Below are 21,400 nucleotides of genomic sequence, written 5' to 3' on the forward strand. Positions count from 1 at the left end.
ATTTTAGTGGTGTATCGATGACTATTATATTCTTGAAACTGCAGCATACGTCACGGCATACACACACCATAAATTCATTTATTCGAGTTTAAACTTGCCTTGGCAGCGCGACAGCAAGTCATAAGAACTACAACTTGCATGCGTATAAATCTCAGCAAACAATTACAAAGTAGGAGACTGTTGGATGATTTTTAAGTGTTGAAACTGAACGCTAGTATTTCGTAAACGGAATATAGATAGGTCCCTGTACATCTTTGTGTGGAAATCACTTTGAGGTATAATATTGCAATAGAAGAATTAATTCCAACAACTGTCACATTTATTGTATTAATAGAAATAAATAAAACCTTGACTATAGGGGATAGAAGTGCGGTTCCTGGTCATAATTATGACTTCTCAGTGTTTGTATAGTCTAAAAGTATTTGTGCACCAGGGTATGCAGAAAGGACCGTCCTTCGAGACCTTTGAGAAATGACTGAATTCTGTGCTGGGAAGAAAAAATGTGATATAAATTCGAGTATAAATTAGTACAAGGTCACACTTTGTATAGTTGATAAATTCCCCTGGCCCATTTCGTATCTAGGTTTGAGCTAGGGCATGGATTATGACATTTTTCTATTTTTTGACACCTCGCTGGTTCTACTCACCAACATTAACCAACCACTATTCGTGTATACTGTTATTCTTCGTACTCGACGTACGACATTCTTCGCCCATGTTTCACACGTCGTAGAATAAGCATCGAATTTTTAGTTTTCCGTTAAATCGTTATATCGCGTTCTTCCTTCTATAATTACATTTATTCTTAAGAAGAGAAGCAACGTTTCGTAGGAAACAATTGATAGCGCTACAGCTAGGCTGTGAATGTTGAAAATTCCTGCTACTCCGAAGACTTCGGCGATCGGGATTGAAATCGTAAAAATGTCATAAAATCTTTCGGTATCTTGGGGAATATTGTAGCGACTGGTATATACCTATAATTATAATCGGGGCCCCGCAGATGCGGGGTATATTTAAACCTGAGTCAACTGCCGAGTTATTCCAGAAGTAAATATTTCTCGTATAATTAAACTAAACGGGGCGTTGCATAATTGTGCACATTACGTATGCACATTGGCATGAACTCCTAAACGTCGATTAGTTTTCCCGTCTCGCGTAAACAAAAGGTGTTACCCCAGTTTCACGGATTTACACCGCAGCTGCTGTCACAATTTTTAAAACTGCATTACACTTGCCACCCTTTACGGTGTGCGCGTAGCGCAATGAGTTTAACGATAATAACGACAACAAAAACAACTAAACAAACAATCCGCCCCGTATCGCTGCATACCTATTTAAAGAAGCGGGACTGTAATTTGGAGCATGTCGGGTTTGCGATAAAATTTTCTTTATTTTCTTCCATTTATACTCAGATTCGCGCGTAAGTTGTACATCGCCAACGCATAACGCCAGCTGGATACGATCTATATTTACTATATGCAGAGATGGCGGCGGTATTTAGCAAATCATCAACGAGTTGTTATACCCAAATGAATAATGTGCTAATATTAGAATCGAAAATTGTGGAAACAGTGAGCTTACGCGGAGTTGGAGAGACGAAAGCGTGGGCAGGATTCGTTGCGTTGCGCTGCGTTGCGATGGGGTATAAGAACGGTTGGCGAACGTCCTCGACACTTCAGTCCTCTGCAGAAAGCAAGTCAAGATGGCTCTAGAACGTCAAGTCCGTGCCAAGGTATACGCATAACGAGATATCATCGGAGAAAAATCTCTTCGTCTACATTCACCGGAAATAAAGAGTATCGTTCCGATTGAAAGGAGTTCGTTCATTTTTAAATTTAATTCTCTTCTCACTCCGATGGAACCGAAGCTTTTCTTTCAATCGGACAACTCTGATTATACGTACCTACCGTGACGCAATTTTACCAAAATTTTATGCTTGTATTCTTACACTTTTCGTCGTTGACAGCTCGCAGGAAAACGCGACCCCGAACAGGAGAAAGAGGCCAAGGAATGGATCGAGTCCATCCTTGGAAAGAAACTCTTCGCCAACGAGGCCTACGAAGATGTTCTCCGTGACGGACAAGTCCTTTGTCAGCTGATGAACAAGCTGAAGCCTGGTTCCATCCCCAAGATCAACAGCACCGGTGGACAATTCAAAATGATGGAGAACATCAACGTGTGAGTACAATTATACAAATATCGTATCGGATATCGAGCGTAAATAATTATTCTAAGCTCGTTTGAAAATTATTCCAGGATTGTTGATTGATTCGTCCTGCTTTCAGGTTCCAGAAAGCTTTGAAGGAATACGGAGTGGCAGACGTCGACGTTTTCCAGACAGTCGATCTTTGGGAGAAGAAGGACATCTCCCAAGTGACCACAACTCTCTTCGCTCTTGGTCGACAGGTGCGTTAACTATTCATTATTCGCTACATCGATTGACTGTCCGGTTGACTGAAATGTTTTCAACGAAAATTACGAAAAATTGTTAATTCCTGGAATCGCGAATCCCGCCCTCCAATCGTCATGCCTACCTTATAGTTTTCTCTTTCCGCGCATCGGCCATTTTACAAATCACCAAAAATATCTTGTGCTATTCCATTCTGGTCCAGGCAGCGCGCGAAGCCTTCACGCCCCACTTTCGTCGGGCTGCTCTTAATTCGCAACATAAACTAGACGTTATGTAACATTTAGTTTACGTTGTACGTAACTTTTTTTATTTGCATAAAAGACTTGTATATACACGCGCGAAAATCGTCGACTATAGTAAAACTTGCGAGAGGCAATATATTTACCGTGAAAATTCAAAAGTACCAAATGTGATTGCACTATTTGATGTACCGTAAGACAAATCAAGTAATCATTATCGTATTATTCTCCAACAACATATAAATAGTCGGAATCGCGTGTAAACAGTTTGAACAGAATTTGAAAAAAATTTATCACATTTTTTCCCGTAATCTGTGAAAAATTATTTTCAAAAACAAAATTAGCCGATACGACGTCTCATTATATACCATTCGAGTAGAACGAACGTCAAAATAAAAAACCTAACAGTGACGTTATTTTTTACATTAGTATGACAAGTGACGACTGAATCCTTTAGATGCGCGATAATTTTCTGATATCCTTAACAATCGTTCCAAGCCTTCTTAAAACTATTACGACCGATAAAGATTCCTGCCGAACGAACCGGCGGAAAAAGATTTTACAACTTCACACGAACGAAACGATAAATTATTCGGAGGCTGAGCTTTTTATAGGTGAAAAATTTATGCGATATGCGATAAACATCGGGCAGCGTTACGCGCTTAATTCGTTCCCTTCTTTCGATTACTCTACGTAAACTTGATACTTGTGATTATGTTTTTAATTTTTTTTTTTTTTTTGTTTTTCTACGCAGACGTACAGACACGAGGAATGGAAGGGACCTTACCTAGGACCCAAGCCCTCCGAAGAATGCAAGCGTGACTTCTCCGAGGAGACCCTTCGTGCAGGACAAGGAGTCATCGGTCTTCAGGCTGGTTCCAACAAGGGAGCTACCCAGGCTGGACAGAGCCTTGGAGCAACCCGCAAAATCCTCCTGGGAAAGTAAACAGTCGATCGTAATAAGCGTACGTGAAAAATCAATCAACCATCAACAACAACAACAACAACAACAACAACAACGATAACGATAACGACAGTCATATATCTGCAGAGATGCCTTCTCCCACTCCGCACAAACATAAATTTATATTTTGTATGTATATATATATATATATTATATATTTATTTATTTTAATTTTTGTAACTGAAAAATAATATAACGGTATTATTTACATTATTCGAAAGTTTTCCACAATGTTAATTGTCCTCAAGCTAGACAGTTAAATTATTAATAAAATCAGCCAAACTTTCGTTCGTATTTACTCACCCTTTGTTATTTTCTACAGCCAGTCAACCGCAATTTGTTCCTCTTTGCGTGCATATGCTTGTGTAGATTAATCCAGCGAAATTTCAATGATGTTTGAATGATCGTTATAAATATCAGATTATTACCGTCTGTCGAAAGTCAAAACTAGTTTGAAGAGGTGTAATAATTCATAGGATCGGTCGGAGAACGTTCGCAGTTCAATGATTATCATTTTACATCGAGACAGAACCGAATAATCTAATTACTGCGCGTGTCGTATTATTGAATTAAATCCAAGGCGCGCACGCCAGAGTGACTGTCATTCGTGAAATTTGATAGGCGAGTGTAATTTTCGCGTTAACAAAGCGCGAAATTCAACGCACAATATTCCCAAATACGTACATATAAGGTAGGTGCGCATGGATTTTACGTACGTCTAGGTATGCGTTGGATGGAAATACATTCATCGACGCGAGTTTCGTCAGACTCCAATAATATCTGTGCGAACGTGAGACTTTCAAACGGTTTGGGTATAACACAACCGCAGCCAACCCCCCCTTTTGCCACCGCGAAAACTTTTCACACCGTTTATAAATAAGTGTTACAACTGTTCATACTTCTGTATTGGTTAAGGGATGAAACGGCATAATCGTTATACAGGTGTTGTATTTATCCTCGATGTTATATAAATATTTATTACAAAATTGTAGCCGCCCCTCGGTATAGTAGGGAATGATGATTGACTTTGAAAAGCGTTGATAATCAGCTTGGCAGCCTTGAATATTCAATGTATTTCAATCGTCTTCCTTTACCTATCCAAAATTCTTAAGAGTGATGCAGGACCTCCGTCAGCGACTAGTTTTACATATATTTTCAAATGCCCGTGATTCAAGGTCTGGTTGTAAATATAGTTACACGAATATTTGATTTCATCTTCGATGGCTTATCGGATTTCACAGCGAGTTACGCTCTTGGCTTTGCATGTTGTACCACATTTTCTTTCTCGGTCAATTTTATTCGCTTTATCAATGCTCAGTTGCTCGGTAGAGTCGAATTTTCTTTTTCTCCCGCTGTTGCGTAATTTCGGGTTTTTCCCCCCCAGCTTGCGCTGCAGGATTACACGGACGGATGTGATGCGGATTGTATAATAAGCTCTGCGGGATAAAATATACACCCACGGATATACGTGTAGGCTGGTTATTTATTACCCGTATAGTTACCCAGTGAATCAGTTTTATTTTGGATTTTATAAATAGTTCCCCTTGCCAAATATTTATAGGGGGATACACGGAATTACCGAATAATGTTGTAACGAAATAATTATGAAGACAGATGAAATTACATCACCTTATATCGGCACCGATATCTTGCGACTATCGATCTCGATACGTATTCAATAGTTGCGTGGCCGCAGTTATTCGACAACTGATTGACGTGATTGTACAATCTTCTTTCCCAAAATCAGTCCGGGGGACTGGGATTCCACATTTCACAAAAATAACCACCCGGACCGGAAACTCGAGTGGCGTAGACACAGTTATTTAAACATTATATACCAAATAAATCTGCAGCTCGGATATTCGGGGAGGTTTCAAAATTTTATCCGCGGTTAAAGAAATAATTTGAAACGTGATTGAACGAGCGATTCTCTCGCTCTATAAATCGCGTTGAAAAATGTCCTTGCTTTCGAAAATACACGCAGAAATAAATCATCTACCAAAGCGTCCGTTAGCGCATCGTCCATGAATGTATAATCGAGTCGCATACATCAGCTGGCTCAGTGCAACTCGGGAGTGTTCCAAAAAATCGAGACGTAATTCATCTGATTTAAAAAGCCGTCGAGCTGTTTTCAAGTACATAAAATTAGGTATACGAACGAAAAAAATCGGAGATGACATTGAACGAGATGTTTTATTGCAATTTTTACTAGCATGATTATTACCGAAGAATGATTTCGAAGTGTGAAACTGATATGTCGACAACAGCTGATGAATATTTGTTGAACCACGGACTTTACGCTTCGTGAACTTTCGTACGAAGCGATTACGAACTGCGTACGTATAATGTATATGGTATACGAGGGTTTCAATAAATCCTGAAATACTACATTAGATTTTAGTCTAAAAAACTGAAAGAAAAAATTTCTCGTATCTGCAATCAGTATTGCAAAACGTACAATAGAACCCCCACGGGTCAGTAATCATACTTGACCCCAGCAGAATTTATGTCGCAATCGTTACCGAACGTCGAGTATCCGCAATAAATAGCATGTATCAACAGGATATCGATGTGTTAACTTTTTTCTTGGTTTCTCGTGTGCCCGAGCTTAGAAAATGGAACATTTTTTAGAAGATTATTTCAAGAGTTGATACTACGGAAATTCACGGAACAGAAAAAAAATATAAAAAAGACCTTGTTCCTCGTATTTTTGACTGTTACCCACGCGTAAAGTTTATAATTTGGCACGATAGGATCATTAATTAAGTTCGAATGGAAGAATACCGTGTCCCACGAATGTGGGGTGTTGTCGTATACGTAAATGACGTTATACATAATTCATGCTCGTGCGCAAATTGCGCGGCAATTTTTCCCGTCTTTATTTGTTTAACAGGAAATTTATTCCACTTCGATATTGTTATTCCGTAAATTAATTCGCTCGCGTTATACGTATATCAGCGATTACACGTACGCAGGTACATCGGTGGAATCAAACGAAGTGTAATTCGCTAATATAGGTGTAGGCTTGTCAAACGAAGTGGAAAACGCGGCAGCAGCCAGACTCGGCCACGGCAAGTGATAACAGCTAAACGAGCGTCTCGGTCGGACGGGATCATTGCAAGCCGAGTAAGATCGGCCTCGTGGCATTGTTTCACCGAACGTTCCGCGATGCTTTTATACCGCGTAACACTTGGCTCGATCCTCGACTTCCCCCTCCCGATTACCCCTTAATTCAATCGTGCATTATGCGTTTATTCCTCATGTACCGCAGTCCGTAGGATCAATTCTTGTGCTTTTTCTGTCGCCGTTGAAGACTGTCGTCGATTAAATGCTGCAGGTATTCGAAAAGCTCGGCTGTCCCTGCGAGCGAGACTCGGCGAGTGTCGAGCTTTCCTGCAGCTAGAAACAATGGGGTTCCTTCCTCTCTCTCTCGCTCTCTCTCTTTCTCTCTCTCTTGACAACGCGGCACAGGCGCGGGCGTATCGGCCTGTCAAGGAGAGGGAAGAGAATATATACGTTTAATGGTGGGAGAAAAACCAACCAATCGAAATACGCGAAGGGGCAAAACAAATAAAGTGCAGCCGGACGCATGGATGCAGCATGTACGTATACGTTGTATACGTGTGTATGCCCGAGGTCGACGATCTTTGCTAATTTTAGCAAATCTTTTTAATTTCGTTACACGGACGTGCGTCTAACGATTCCGTATGCATACCTACGTACGGTACACGTTACATTCATATACACGTCGCTCATTTATTAACCAAATCAAACTTACGTGATTTCTATTTATTTTCATAACTCAAGATCGCGTTGTTTATTCTATATACATTCTACCAATGCTGAATTCCAAGGGGTTACATAATTCTTCAACATTTTTGCCTTGGAGAAGAGAGAGAGAAAAAAAAAAGAAAAACAATTGTATCACCGATTTTCACAGAGTTCGTTTTCAGAAACTCACCCGAATCGTATCGCAAGGAAAATTGCGCTTCCTCATTTTCACGAGACGTATGACTATGGAATACCGTTTGTTATCTCGATCGGAAAAACGAACGTTGAAGCAACAGCTGCGATAATTGGCGCATATCAATTAGCAGAATTCAAAGAGCAAAGGGCTGACGAAAAGGTAAGAGACAGGAGCTGGGGAGAAAAATGTTGTTTATAGCGCAAATATAACAGAGCCCATCTGTCCGGCGATATTCTTTCCTGCGAGTGACTCATTGACCGAAGATACACGCGTTTATGTATATGCGTACCGAGTGTGCTTTACTGAGATATTGCCAAAATCCACCAAATTTATTTTCGACTCCACACCATCTGCATCTTCAGCTACCGCGCGCTATTACCGGAATGTGTTATGCCTCTTATGTAGCATAATGCTGCTACGCTATATACTTAATATTTTACGCAGGTAATTTTTGTAAGCGTAGAATCAAAGGTACAGGATCTCGTTTCGCGGATCAATCCGACCCCTTTGATCCGTAGACGCAAAATTCGTCGATATTTCGTTTCTCTTTTTCGCACGCCTCGCTTATTTTCCCCGGTATTATATTCGCGATTCCTCAACTTCGCAATTCCGCCACAGAGTCACTGAGATATTTGCGCCTCTCACCTTGAAGGTTGTTAGCCATTAGCGAGGTTAGGCAGAAAAAATTGGCCACGTGCCTAGCTTTTAATAATTGCACATCGTCGTTGCGGTATGCGGATAGGTAGGTAAATGATGTTTGATGGTCGCCATATGATCAATAGCTCCGCAATAAATTCTCTCCTAGACGGAGATCGGGGTTTGAAATTATTTCAAAATTGGTCTTGAGGATTTATGCGGCTGGTTAATTTTACCATTAATGAAATTTCCTCCCTGACTTACATCGAGTCGCGCAGCTAGTCTTCGTTCCACCGCATCCGAAGCTCATTGAAATCTCGTCAGTTGCATCGGTACGACTTTGACCGTCCGACGAATGGGGGATTTAAAAATGTCCAATTTACAGCTTTGATAAAGCTAACGCATAACTGCAGAGGAAATCTCTTGTACACGTGTGGTTTTTTTAAACCCACAAGTTTGGGTGCCGACTCAAGCCGATTCCTCCACCCGTCGTTAAGGCTCGTAAACTTTTTTCCCTTCCTCGCATCTTTCCTCGTTTTCTGCAGCGTAAGGCTCGGGGCATGGAGTATAGATATAGAAAATGATGGCCCAGTTGCCTAGCTACCGGCCACCCGAAATATTAGAATATCCCACGCATGTAACACAATCCCGGCCCTAAGGTAACCAAATTTAGCATTTAGTCACCAGCAGACGCCTTCGAGACACTTGCGCTGACTCAGTAGAAGCGATACGGCGTGCACACCAGCCGGCGATCTTTCGCACTTCACAATTTTCCAACTTTATACGAAATTTATCATTTCCTCAAGAATAAAGCTCCTTTCATCTCTCTCTCTTTCTCTTTCATTCCCCGCCCCCAGTTAAGAGAGAAAAACCGAAAATTTAAAAATTCAAGCCTCGGCTCGTTCGAAATGTACCCCAGCCGATGCATTCTGCTTAAGTTTATTGCAGGAACGGATTAAATTTATACTCATCCCTTGCAGCTGTCTTGTCTTCTCCCGCGATGTTACGAATAGGTAGTTCGTACCGCTGTACGATAATAATCCTTTGGCTCGCGAGTAGTTCGATTGGTTTTTTGATCATTTTTCGAATAACCCGAAAACGGGGAGGCCGTTGTTTCCCTTTTTTCTTTCTATTAAAAAATCAAAATTTGTACCTGCCTGCGTACGAAAAAGTCAACGTGCGCCGTGTGCCTTATTTTTTCTTTAAAAATGACAAACATCAGCCCGGATGTAGAATTATTTGAAAAACTGTCTTTTACCGGGGTGCTCGTAACAGACTTGTCATATCCGTGCAACAAACGAAACTGCGAAACAACACGGAGGAGTGAAATTTGATCGACTGCAAGCAGGTGTATCAAGAGTATAGAATAAATTTAAGTTTAAATATACAAATTTCTATGAGTTTATACAGCGGTCAGTGCCATTGCGGTTTTGTCGAATGGCAAATGTAAACCGATTATAAGGTCAACGTTAAAGGATTTCATTGACGTGGTCACGAGATTCGGGTGAATTGATATAATGTAGAGAAAAACGTGACGACATGGATATTTAAACTCACTCGAAGAGAACAATATTAATAGACTGTATATACAGGAACGTTCGCGTTTGTCACGAGAGATTAATCCAACGCGGAGTATAACATGTAAGTTATAAGTATAGGTATATCACCGCAGGGTGAGAAAGAAACTCGCCGAGATGTTGTTTAAAAATAAAAGATTGACGAAAGGAAAATTTCTCGAGTATAAGAAAAAGCGTTGAAAAAAGTAGGAGTCAAGAATAGACGCTAGCACATGATAGCGAATTTCTTATCCAAGAAACGTTTCCGTAGCATCGAAATTGCGTTCACCTGTTCAAACGAAGCTTACAGCATGTACCATACGTATGCGACACATGCTAACGTCTCGCCTCGCGGAGCGTCCTTGAAGCTTACAGGATTCAAAGGGAATGGGAATTCTCTTCGTACTCTTCGATGAATAAAAAAAAGATTTATGAATAATCTGCGTGATACGATCATAATTATCGTTTGTACTTCGTTTCGGAACAAAGTCTCGTCCTCTTTCTTACGTTGGCTTCTGTTTCCGGTACCGTTCCTCGAATTACCGTACACCCGCAGCATAGTCGATGCAAAAACAGAGAAAAATAAAAACACAAAAAAGAAAAAGGAGAAACAACGAATCGAAAAGAAAGGTATTTGTCGGGCAGGTGGACCACCGTCCATATTTATCGTACCGATCTCATTATAATACGTTAGCGGGATTTAAGGCATTTATACACATCCCCCGGATTAAAAATAGATATTTGAGCAAGAATTTATTAATAGTAGATGAGTGTGCCGGCGGTTCCACCGGCGTTGGAACGGCGTGGAACGAGGACCTGCATAGGCCAGGCCGGTTCACGACGATAGCGGCCGGTTCCCGTTGCCGCCTCCTCCGCCTCCACGTCGTCGGAGCCCGCATTCCCCGCATCCGCACCCCCGACGACGGCCGACGCCCCGCCGCCGGCGTCATCTCCATCGTTCTAGCGATGCACGTGCCGTGTGCAAACCTTGGTATGACTAGGCCTCGCACCGCGCCGGATCAGCCATTCGAATCCAGTATTAGTGCGGTGTAGAGTGTTACGGTGTTGCGAACTCCACGACTCTCACCTTCGACCGATTAAGCCGAAACATAGTGGTGAGTAGTAAAGAGTAAAGACCGAAAGTGAATATACCAAGTCGCTGGGCGACTCGCTCGATCATAGTCGTACGAGCGAGTCGATTTTTCCGTTCATCGGTGTCGCACGTCGCATCTTCGTACGAAAAAACGAACATGCAGCCTCCGCGGTTCGTATATCGCGGTATGATAAAGTACATGTAACGGAGGAAGGCAACGTACGTAACGTCGAGAGTGCGAAGAATGAGAAGGGAGAAATGCGGGAGATCGGTGGTGGACCGTGGCCTCCTATCAATGCCACTGAATCGACTATGCCTACAGACCGTGACTTATATATCTCGCGAGCTCATCCGTTAATACGTTTATTATACTCGTACACAGATACGTACGTCTTACGTACATATGACGAAAGTGCGCGGAAGAAAAGAGCCGGGACCTACGCACACTTCCACACTCGTTCATATTCTTATTTTCGATTCCGCAAAATAAGGAAGGGGGAATTCGGGGGTTTAACTAGGACGCGTCGGTCGGGCAAAGAGGGGGGGGTGGTAGGTGGGCGCCGCGACGCCCGTCCGCTCCCTAATACGGCGTCGTCGGGTTACGACGCCGACGTTGGCCTACGCCGTAACAAATATAGCCCACACCCAACGGCGTCCGGCAAAGCGCCGCGCTCCCGCACCTCCTTCGATCTTCATCCCTAGCTTTCCTTCGATACTATAGCCCGTATCTACGGAAATAGATCCGGTTGCCGACGGCCGGCAGCTGCCCGGCGAATTTACCGGCAAATTCCCCCTTTGGTCCATGCCATCTGCACAGAGGTATCGCCTTCCTCGTGAAATACTGTGTTTACCTTTAAATTTCACGATGCTGGGGTAGCACCTGTAACGGAAAAACTCGTAAACTTGGGAAACATTTTTTTTTTTAGCCGCTAGAAAAAATAACCTGCAACGATGAAAGGGAAGTGATACGCGAATCGCTTGTCCGGCTCGTTTAGCAATTACTCGCAAGATTGTGAGCGGAATTTTGCGCCGTGGTAAACGCGGCGCGGTTTATCGGTCAACGGTTCGAACAGATCGACGCGACACGGAAATATGACGCAACGACGACTCATCTTTTATATCATTCACATTTCAGAATAAGCAAAATGCCTTTCAAGCCAGTCGAACACCCGAAATGCCCCAAGTGCAACAAATCCGTCTACGCAGCGGAGGAACGCGTCGCCGGTGGACTGAAATGGCACAAGATGTGCTTCAAGTGCGGTGAGTATATGCACGAATAGTTGTAGGAAATCCGAGAGTGGAAAAACAACGCGAGGTGGTTCAAAGTCTGTAAAGACCTGGGGAACAGCCGGATCCAATGCGGGACGCGATCAATTTCGTCAAAGATATTTTCTCAAACGTATCAAGGGTTTCGCGCCTGGTACGATAAAAAGTCAGGAGACAAAGATTCGGGACTAATTTACGCTGCAGGTTACGACAATCATATGCGTTGCACTTATCCGTAGTCCGAGGCTGTGCGGTAAAGTAAGAAATATCCGAGTTACTCGTATGGATGATGTTTACTTCTGTGATCGTAAAACGAAAACAAGGTAACGAATTCTTACTCGAGATAACGGCAATCGTTAAGTGCATTTCCGTAAAAGTTTATAATGCCCTGATCCGTTTCAAAGATTCTTCAACTATCGCGTAAAATTTTTACAACGCAGAGGAGCAAAGCGAAACGTCCATAAGAGACGAGAATTTCACTACCGATTATTTATCGATTCTTTTTCTCATCCATCAACCGATCAAAACCACAATTGGATAAGAATTTCGAAGAATAAGGCATAAAAAAAATCGTAATTACGCAATATTAGAACAACTTTGAAGGAGTCGGTTTATCGAAATAAGATGAATTCAAGCAGTTGGTTTACCAAATTTCCGACATTCCCAAAGGTGCGAAGTAAAGGTTTTTCCTAAACGTCACAAACTTCGTCCTAACGATAATTTATAAATTTTCTAACGCAAGGTAGGCGAAAGCTTCGCAAGCTCTCGAGAGTTCCGTAACGTTTGAAGAAACGAATTAGTGGTCGCGATGAAAATCGTCGAATCGAATCAGAGTCATAACTTGAATTCGAGTATATGTTGGATTGCAGGCCTCTGCAGTAAACTGCTCGACTCCACAAACTGCTCCGAGCACGAGAACGAGCTTTACTGCAAGAACTGCCACGGGCGTAAATTTGGCCCCAAGGGTTACGGATTCGGTGGTGGTGCCGGATGCTTGTCCATGGACGCCGGTGAACACCTGAAGGAGACTTCCGAGTGAGTGCGGTCGCCCTCCCTACCCCAGAACCATCTCTCTATCTCGAGGTCCCCCTGTACATACCAAAAACAAAACAATTAGAAAAAAAAAACAAAACCACGAGAACAAAAAACGAAAACAACAAAAAAAAATTAAAAAAATACACCAAAGTTACAGTGACAACAACAACAACAACAACAACAACAACAACACCACACCGACACTGAACAGAGAACAAACGTGCATGTGATATTCTTTCTTGATGGTTACATATCTCGTTAAACATCATCGTACGAAGTTGTATTATATATATATATATATATATATTATATATATTATATACTGCAGTATGTACTCACTTGATGAATATTGTTGTTTTCATACGATAATATACATCATACATGTTCTGCAATTATATATGTATGCATATATGTCTTATACATATTTTAATGTAGCTGCGTTCCCGCAGATTAACCCTTCTGCACGGAATTATAATGCACACGACGATGAGTTTTGACATATAATTTCACACCTTTATACACACACATACATATATATATATATATATATAAACGACTGACAAATAATTGTATCCAAATTGAGGAATACCGCATGTCCTCCCCCCCCCCCCCCAAATCTCTACACATATATTCTATATTACCCCCACCACCACCACCGCCACTACTACCGCCAAAAGTTTCAAACGTATAACACCAGTTTTCCGTTTTATTCTTTCTCTTAATTTTACCTATCACCATCCAATTTGATAAAACATTTTGTGTTATAATTATTATACAATATAATAATATAATAATACATAATACAGGTATTACGTTTCTTTCGATTGTTCTCTCTGTATACTTTTTTTTGATTCGTCCAATTTTGTTTTGTTCTTTTTTTTCTCTCAAATTTTCTTTTTTCTTTTTTTTTTTTGTCCTCTTGAACGAAATTTTTGTATTTCTTCTTCTTCTTCTTCTTCTTCTTCTTCTTCTTCATCTTCTCAATCGTGTTCTTCATAATATCTCGGAAGAATACCATCACTTCGTCGAGATGTAACGATGATAATTAATTATATAACTTCGTACGAAAAGAGAAAAAAGAAAAAAAGAAAAAAAAAAAAACGTCTCTCGGTCAGATTATACATATATAACACACTTATATTTTGGTATGAAAAACTTGACAAGGATAAAGAAAAACAAAAGAAGACCCGCATATTTTTCCTTAAACGGTGGAGATATTTTACTGAAAAAAAAAACAACAACAACGAAAAACGAACAACAAGAAAAGATAAATTTTAATATTTTCCTTCTTTGCCCACCGGCAACGCATAAAAGTTCTACGTTCAGTATGAATATATAAAGTAATAATTTTTAGAATTAGGATAATTTGTACCATCTGTAATAAGTGCTATTATTAATTAATAAATAACCACTGTAAATGTGAAACACTGTCGCGATAATATGTGATGTGTCACCCCCCTCTCCCCGCCAGCCCCGCCGAGTTCAAGCCATTTGGGATTCAGCCATTGATATATTCGATCACACACGCACACACGCGATTATATGGTGAGCAACCGAGTATTGCGCCCGCGTGACGCTTTGCTTTGCCCGCCTGTATATTCTATTATACTCTCATCTCCTGCTTGCATGCGGCCCCCGTGTAACAACATCTTATCTTATTCTCTAAACATTTTCTCTCACACCTTTGCAACCGTATCACGAATTATTCTCTCATCCCTGGACATTCTTTCGTTCCTCACTTCTCTCTCTCTCTCTCTCTCTCTCTCTCTCTCTCTCTCTCTCTCTTTCGCTATCGGCACCACCGCCATTGCCGCAATGTACATGTTACACCATTTGCACATTAACCCCCTAACCGACCCCTAACAATTCCGCCTGCCTGCCTGCCCGCCTGCCCAATCGGCCAACCGCCTCGGCTATATAACTGCAGCTAAGCTCAACCTTGGACGGGTTTAGTTTGGCTCTGTAATTATCAGCTCTGCTTTTCGGCTATCCTCTTGGGCTCGGCGGTAGCGTATCGCGCGTGGTTGGGGATCTCTTTTTAACACAGTAACCAGTAATAAAAAACAAAAACAAAAAAAAAAAAAAAAAAAAAAAAAAACTCGTTACACCCACTTCGCCCGAATATCCGCAGCTTTTACGTCACCTCGTTTATTAACGCATCGCAAACGCATGTGCAGGCTATTATTTTAGGACCGCTGCAGCACGAAGATAATTCTTATGTCGCATAACCCAATCGATATACGTAAATTTCGCAGTGCATATAATTACACACCGGATATCATCAAACTACATGGGATACATCCGGTTTTTTTTCATTTTACAAAAATGAGCTGCATATTTTTTTCATTTGTTTATTGTTTTTTTTTTTTCATTTTGTTCGTTTGATTCCATGGTTTTCGCTGTTTCGGCTATAAAGTTGATTTTTTCTATGTTGGATTTTTTTTCTCACCAGTAGAGTTCGTTGAGTTTTTACTTAATTTTCTGAAACTGTTATTTGTCCATTTTTTTTCGCTGTTACACGCGTCTTGTCATTTCTCAATTACCACATCTCGCTACTCTAATATCACACATCCTATTCCTTGTCTCATATTCTTCGTCCCGTTACTCTACTTCTTCTTCCGTAGAAAAATCTGTTGATACTTGCTTTGTTTGCCAATCAAGCCTGAACCAAGTCAAATCTCGCTAAATCCAAAAAAAAAAAAAAAAAAAAAAATGAGAACAAACACGACGTCAGTCGGTATAACAAGGCGTGGAGAAATAGTGAATTTGAAACAAAAGCGTCCTACCGCAATCGCGAGGTTTGGCTTGAGATCTGGCACACGTATAAGTGACGCGCATATTTTTTACCAATATTTACACGAGAAATTCCTCGCCGATGTGAAATACCAATAGACGATTGTATTTTTAGCCCTCGAGGATCTCAGGCCGTGCTGGAACCACGCGCCATAGCGAAGGCTCCCGAAGGCGAGGGTTGCCCGCGATGCGGGGGCTACGTTTACGCTGCCGAACAGATGCTGGCACGCGGAAGGGTAAGTAGACGAATAGAAAAATATCGAAAATCGTTGAAAAACCGGCTATGCGGACCGCTAGAGATCGGAAAGAAAGAAAAACCACGCCGTCCACTCATACGGTCTTGTTGTTGTTATCACTTCTTGTGACCAGGGCTACCATAGGGCATGCTTCAAGTGCAAGATCTGTCAGCGCACCCTCGACTCTACCCTACATTGCGACGGACCAGATCGAGACATTTACTGTAGAGGTAGTACTGCATATTCGGTTGTCCGTTTTTTTTTTTTTTTAATGTTTCACGTCACTATGTACACCGTGATTCGTTTAACTTGTATTATCGTACGCAGTCACGACGACTGGGACTCAAGTCGTTCGCGTTTTTTTTTTTCTTATACACGTCGTATTCGTTTTGTATTGCCCGTATTTTTTTGTTTTTTTTTTTTTTTTTGAAAAAAAAACAAAAAGTTTCTTTCACATACTATCCCCCGTTGTCCTGTAATTTTAATTTTTTTATTTTGAATATATTTAATATTCGTAATTTGTATATTACACGTCTACGTTATAGATCTCGACTAATCAATTATCTTAGTAATACTCGGTAAAACAATTCTGTGTGATTAATATTCTTAACGAGAATGCGGAATTGAAACACAAAAATCCAACGACTGTGAAATAAATACCGTCGTACAAGAGCTGCGGACAGGCAGTTTCTTATTAACTAATCACAACCGCACGAATCAAGTCCGTGAAATTTGTCAACTCCATGATCGTTGTATGGCTCGTACATAATCAATGAAAAACTACGACAAGAAAAAAAGAAAAAAGAAAAAACAAACACCGACAAACCCTCGTAGCTGAGCCAAAAGTTTTAACAACAACGACATTGTACCGATTTAATACGCATACGTATCTTCTGATCACAACTAGCCCCCCGAAAATTGGACATTCAGTGACTAACAATCATTATTCCGTTTGTGTCTCATGTAGCAATGGCACAGGGAATGTTTTAAGTGTTCCGTCTGTACGAAACGGTTGGACTCTGTCAATTGCTGCGAAGGTCGCGACAAAGATATTTATTGCAAAGGTAAGAAGATCCCCAGTTGATGCTTCAGCTTCGCTTCGTCGAGGATACACGATATTGCAAATTTGAACATACCGTCCGTGTGCCTGTGCGTTGAATGTCCAACGTTGGTAATAAATTACCGTTGAAAAATGGCGAAACAAGTCCATATAACAAAGAAAGTAGCGATCAATATGTGTACGGATGTTTAACGCGACGTCGTATCTCTGACGACGAAGTATTGACAAGAAAAGCAAACCTTAATCTGTATTGTCTTCAGTGTGCTACGGCAAGAAATATGGTCCGAAGGGTTACGGATACGGTCAGGGTGGCGGCGCTCTTCAAAGTGACTGCTATGCCAACGGGTGGGTTGCTGGCTGAGGAAGGATCTGAATAATGTTTAAAAAAAAGAAAAAAAAAAAAGCAAACAAACAAACAGACAATCCACCTCCCTCAGCTTTTATACACTGACTATATATGATGCGCTTATATCTGCTTAACAGCTTGCTATCCGAAGAAATTTGGACCGCGCGGTATCGGTCACGCTGGAGTAGTTTGGCTAGGCCTGCAGTGCGATATCGAAGACGAGGGGTACGCCTCAACTTCAGATCTTAATCTTCCCTCGTGCCTCTGCTCTCTAACGCTTTGTTGCCGCTGTCGCTAATACCGCCAATTGACCTCACCTATAACACCTCGTCGTTTCCGTACCGTCTCGTTTAACACGACGTTTACACACGGAATAACGCGTGCAGTGTCTCTTTTCTCATATCAAAGTCAATCCACGTACCCCGCATTGTTATTACCTTCGTCACTTTTACTCGTCGGCTTTCGTTTTCACCTTCACCTTGTCTTCGGCTTCCAATCGTGTCACGTTTATGTGCACGGGATACTTCGAAGGTACATACGTTACGTCATCGCGACTTCATTCAGGCACATCTTCGTGTGAGAATGACGTCGCAGCGTCAAATTTCACCTCCGACAAGACCTGTGTAGCAGTCGAACCGATCGATCGTTCGTTCTTCTCTCCCTCAGTGTTCGAGTTGAACCGTGAACTTTGAATGTAGCTTACGATTAACACCGCTAATTGCTTCGTACCGCAAACGATAGTCTGCAACGGATGATCTTTAACGTACAGCGACGCCGCTCCCCGCACGACCGTGATCGATACGGCCATCATCAAGGCGCCACCTGGCAAGGGTTGCCCACGTTGCGGAGGCGTGGTATTTGCCGCCGAGCAGGTACTGGCCAAGGGTAGCGAATGGCACAGAAAGTGTTTCAAGTGTCACGACTGCAGCAAGACTCTCGACTCCATCATCGCCTGCGACGGTCCGGACAAAGACATTTACTGCAAGACTTGCTACGGCAAGAAATGGGGACCACACGGTTACGGCTTCGCCTGCGGATCTGGTTTCCTCCAGACCGACGGTCTGACGTGAGTTTTGACATGAAATTCCCGAGGCCGCGACCTTCTCCCCGGCTGCTTCCCCGTATCCTCGTCAATATGTCAATATTGCTGACCACCCTGATCCTTACAGCGAGGACGAGATCTCCTCCAGTCGTCCGTTCTACAACCCAGACACTACCTCGATCAAGGCACCGGCAGGTCAGGGCTGCCCGCGTTGCGGCGGAATGGTTTTCGCGGCCGAACAACAGCTCGCCAAGGGAACGATGTGGCACAAGAAATGTTTCAACTGCGCCGAATGCCACCGACCGTTGGACTCGATGCTGGCGTGCGACGGTCCCGACAAGGAAATCCACTGTCGCTCCTGCTACGGCAAACTCTTTGGCCCGAAAGGATTTGGATTTGGACACACTCCGACTCTCGTGTCAACGAACGGTGATAGCGCACCGTCATAGTAAGTCGATTCCGCGGATAACGCTTGGCAGTTTGTTGTACGGTAAATGAAAGAGAAATCAATTTTCAATTAAAAAAAAAAACAAATAAATAAAACAATTTCAGCATCGACTCAAACCCGAAGGTTGGTCAAAAGCGAACCGACGGAAACGGATGCTCGCGCTGCGGATACTCCGTTTATGCCGCTGAACAAATGATCTCTAAGAACAGGGTATGGCATAAGCGTTGCTTCAGCTGTGCGGATTGTCGTCGTTCCCTCGACTCGACGAACCTCAACGACGGACCTGACGGCGATATCTACTGCCGCAGTTGCTACGGAAGAAACTTCGGTCCCAAGGGTGTCGGCTTCGGTATGGGGGCCGGTACTCTCTCCATGGCCTAAGGTCCAAGATTGCGCGGATTGAATCTTGCTTGGCTCTAATTCGAAACGGAAGAACTATATCTATATAAGGACGAAAAAGCTAAGTATATGCTGACAATGGCGACGGAGGTCGATAAACAAGATTATACAAATACCTGCCGATTGAGTGAGAAGCAATAAGCAGGGACGAAACTAACGATAATTATCTAACAATAACAATAATAATGATAATAATAACAATAATGATGATGATAATGATAATGATAATGATAATCATTGAAGTGTATCCCATATACATGGATATATATGTAATATAACGCACGAACGACCAGCTGGACACTGATGGCGAACGCAACTAATGAATAATAATTATTAACGTTACGTGTTCTCTTTCCATTTCATCATTTTTTTTTTTTTTTTTTCTTTTTTCTTTTATATTTTTGTTTTGTGTCGTTACCTTTTCTTACCGCACTACTACTACGAGATTCGAAAGTCTGTATACACATCACAGTTACTTGCACGATATCACTATTGTCGTTATTATTATTATTAGTATTATTATTATTGTTGTTGTTATTGTCATTATTATTATTATTATTATTGGCATTATAATTATTATTATTATTGTTATTGTTATTATTACTACTACTACTACCACCATCATTATATCATTAGTATGCGAATTTATAGACACAAATTCTGCAAGTACAACAATTCATACACACATCAATAATATATATATATACACATATATATATATATATACATATACACCACATAATAACACTTTCTGTATCGCTATATACATACCTACCTACACACGTGTATAATTCGTCGCGACGTATATATTTATTATGTAATTTCGACTTAGGGAGAAATATTATTTTAAATAAATATTTTTTGAAATCATTAATACATACGTCATTATATGTATACGCATGTAATATATATATATATGTATACACATATGTGTATATATATTAGACTGGGCCAAAAAAAAACGAAGAATTTTTTTTTTTTAATGGTACTGTAAGGATATTGTTCATGACGACAAATAAAAATTATCCTGAAATTGTATGAAATTCACTCCTTTAAAAGTTATTCGACATTGAAATTACTTTTGAATACAATTTCAATGTCGAATAACTTTTAAAGGAGTGAATTTCATGAAAAATGTTAAGAGACCTTTTTTGTAGAGCATCGAATTTCCCACAAAAATAATGGTCTGATCTATGAAAATATTGATTTTTCTGGTGATTACAAGAATCGAAAATTCAAACAAAAATTTGAAAAAACAAATCAATGTTTAAGGCACGATTACAAGGAAACGGTTCGATCTACGTCAATTTAGTAAGAGAGCTTTTTTGTAGGAAATTTAATTTCCTTCAAAAATATGGATTGATGAAATTTTTCCAGATTGATAATTGACGGATTTTGGGGGAAAAAATGCGGTAACTGTTAAAAAATCAATAGCTGTAACGATACACCCCTCAATATTAATATTAAGGGCTCAAACTTTAGGGATAATTTTTATTTGTCGTCATGAACAATGTTTTTACAGTACCATTAAAAAAAAAATTCTTCGTTTTTTTTGGCCCAGTCTAATATATATGTATGTATAATATTCTTATCTCATATACGTATACAACTATTATAATACTGCAATATCAGCTGCAAAGTATGACGTTGCATAAATCATTTTTTAACGATAAAGCTGCACCGACATTCCGTTGTTCATTCTGCTTTGGTCGTCAAATATCGTTATAATCTATTTAGTATGGTTTTCTTTCGTTTTAATTTTTTTATATTCTTCCAAGCCACCGTACATTGTATATGTTTACGCATTTTGTTGTTTGTTTGTTTTTTAGGGAGACAAATTGAAGTGTTGTCAGGCAGGAAATGACGAGTTTTGTTTCTCTTGTTACGAATTTTTTTTTTTTTTTTATATT

General features: G+C 40.9%; 2 protein-coding genes across 3 annotated transcripts; both read left to right on the top strand.

Moving 5' to 3' along the window:
• Nucleotides 1-1,573: 1,573 nt before the first annotated feature.
• On the top strand, nt 1,574-3,907 carry LOC124185780 (muscle-specific protein 20). The gene is made up of 4 exons (XM_046576889.1): nt 1,574-1,732; nt 1,967-2,178; nt 2,286-2,406; nt 3,404-3,907. The coding sequence occupies exons 1-4, from the start codon at nt 1,703-1,705 to the stop codon at nt 3,593-3,595; spliced, it is 555 nt and encodes a 184-aa protein (XP_046432845.1). The 5' UTR covers nt 1,574-1,702; the 3' UTR covers nt 3,596-3,907.
• A 6,823-nt stretch (nt 3,908-10,730) lies between these two features.
• Nucleotides 10,731-20,364, top strand: LOC124185782 (muscle LIM protein 1-like). Of its 2 annotated transcripts, XM_046576893.1 has the most exons (9): nt 10,731-10,887; nt 12,001-12,125; nt 13,001-13,166; nt 16,075-16,195; nt 17,163-17,259; nt 17,516-17,600; nt 18,371-18,667; nt 18,771-19,091; nt 19,196-20,364. In XM_046576893.1, exons 2-9 carry the CDS (start codon nt 12,011-12,013, stop codon nt 19,470-19,472), a joined length of 1,479 nt encoding a protein of 492 aa, XP_046432849.1. In that variant the 5' UTR covers nt 10,731-10,887; nt 12,001-12,010; the 3' UTR covers nt 19,473-20,364. The 2 variants fall into 2 exon arrangements, with proteins under 2 accessions (XP_046432849.1, XP_046432850.1); XM_046576894.1 differs by lacking the exons at nt 16,075-16,195; nt 17,163-17,259; nt 17,516-17,600; ... (1 more) ...; nt 18,771-19,091; nt 19,196-20,364 and adding an exon at nt 14,638-15,329.
• The last annotated feature ends 1,036 nt before the right edge of the window (nt 20,365-21,400 follow it).

The sequence above is a fragment of the Neodiprion fabricii genome, chromosome 6, assembly GCF_021155785.1.
Source record: "Neodiprion fabricii isolate iyNeoFabr1 chromosome 6, iyNeoFabr1.1, whole genome shotgun sequence".
NCBI lineage: Eukaryota > Metazoa > Arthropoda > Insecta > Hymenoptera > Diprionidae > Neodiprion > Neodiprion fabricii.

What these genes read in the sequence shown, in the direction of transcription:
- LOC124185780 (XM_046576889.1), top strand. Translation starts at nt 1,703, where the DNA reads ATGGCTCTAGAACGTCAAGTCCGTGCCAAG. An exon ending in ATGATGGAGAACATCAACGT is followed by an intron (nt 2,179 to 2,285) that starts GTGAGTACAATT and finishes TCCTGCTTTCAG; the next exon opens with GTTCCAGAAAGCTTTGAAGG. An exon ending in TCTTCGCTCTTGGTCGACAG is followed by an intron (nt 2,407 to 3,403) that starts GTGCGTTAACTA and finishes TTTTCTACGCAG; the next exon opens with ACGTACAGACACGAGGAATG.
- LOC124185782 (XM_046576893.1), top strand. Translation starts at nt 12,011, where the DNA reads ATGCCTTTCAAGCCAGTCGAACACCCGAAATGCCCCAAGTGCAACAAA. An exon ending in CACCTGAAGGAGACTTCCGA is followed by an intron (nt 13,167 to 16,074) that starts GTGAGTGCGGTC and finishes TTGTATTTTTAG; the next exon opens with CCCTCGAGGATCTCAGGCCG. An exon ending in AGATGCTGGCACGCGGAAGG is followed by an intron (nt 16,196 to 17,162) that starts GTAAGTAGACGA and finishes TGTCTCATGTAG; the next exon opens with CAATGGCACAGGGAATGTTT.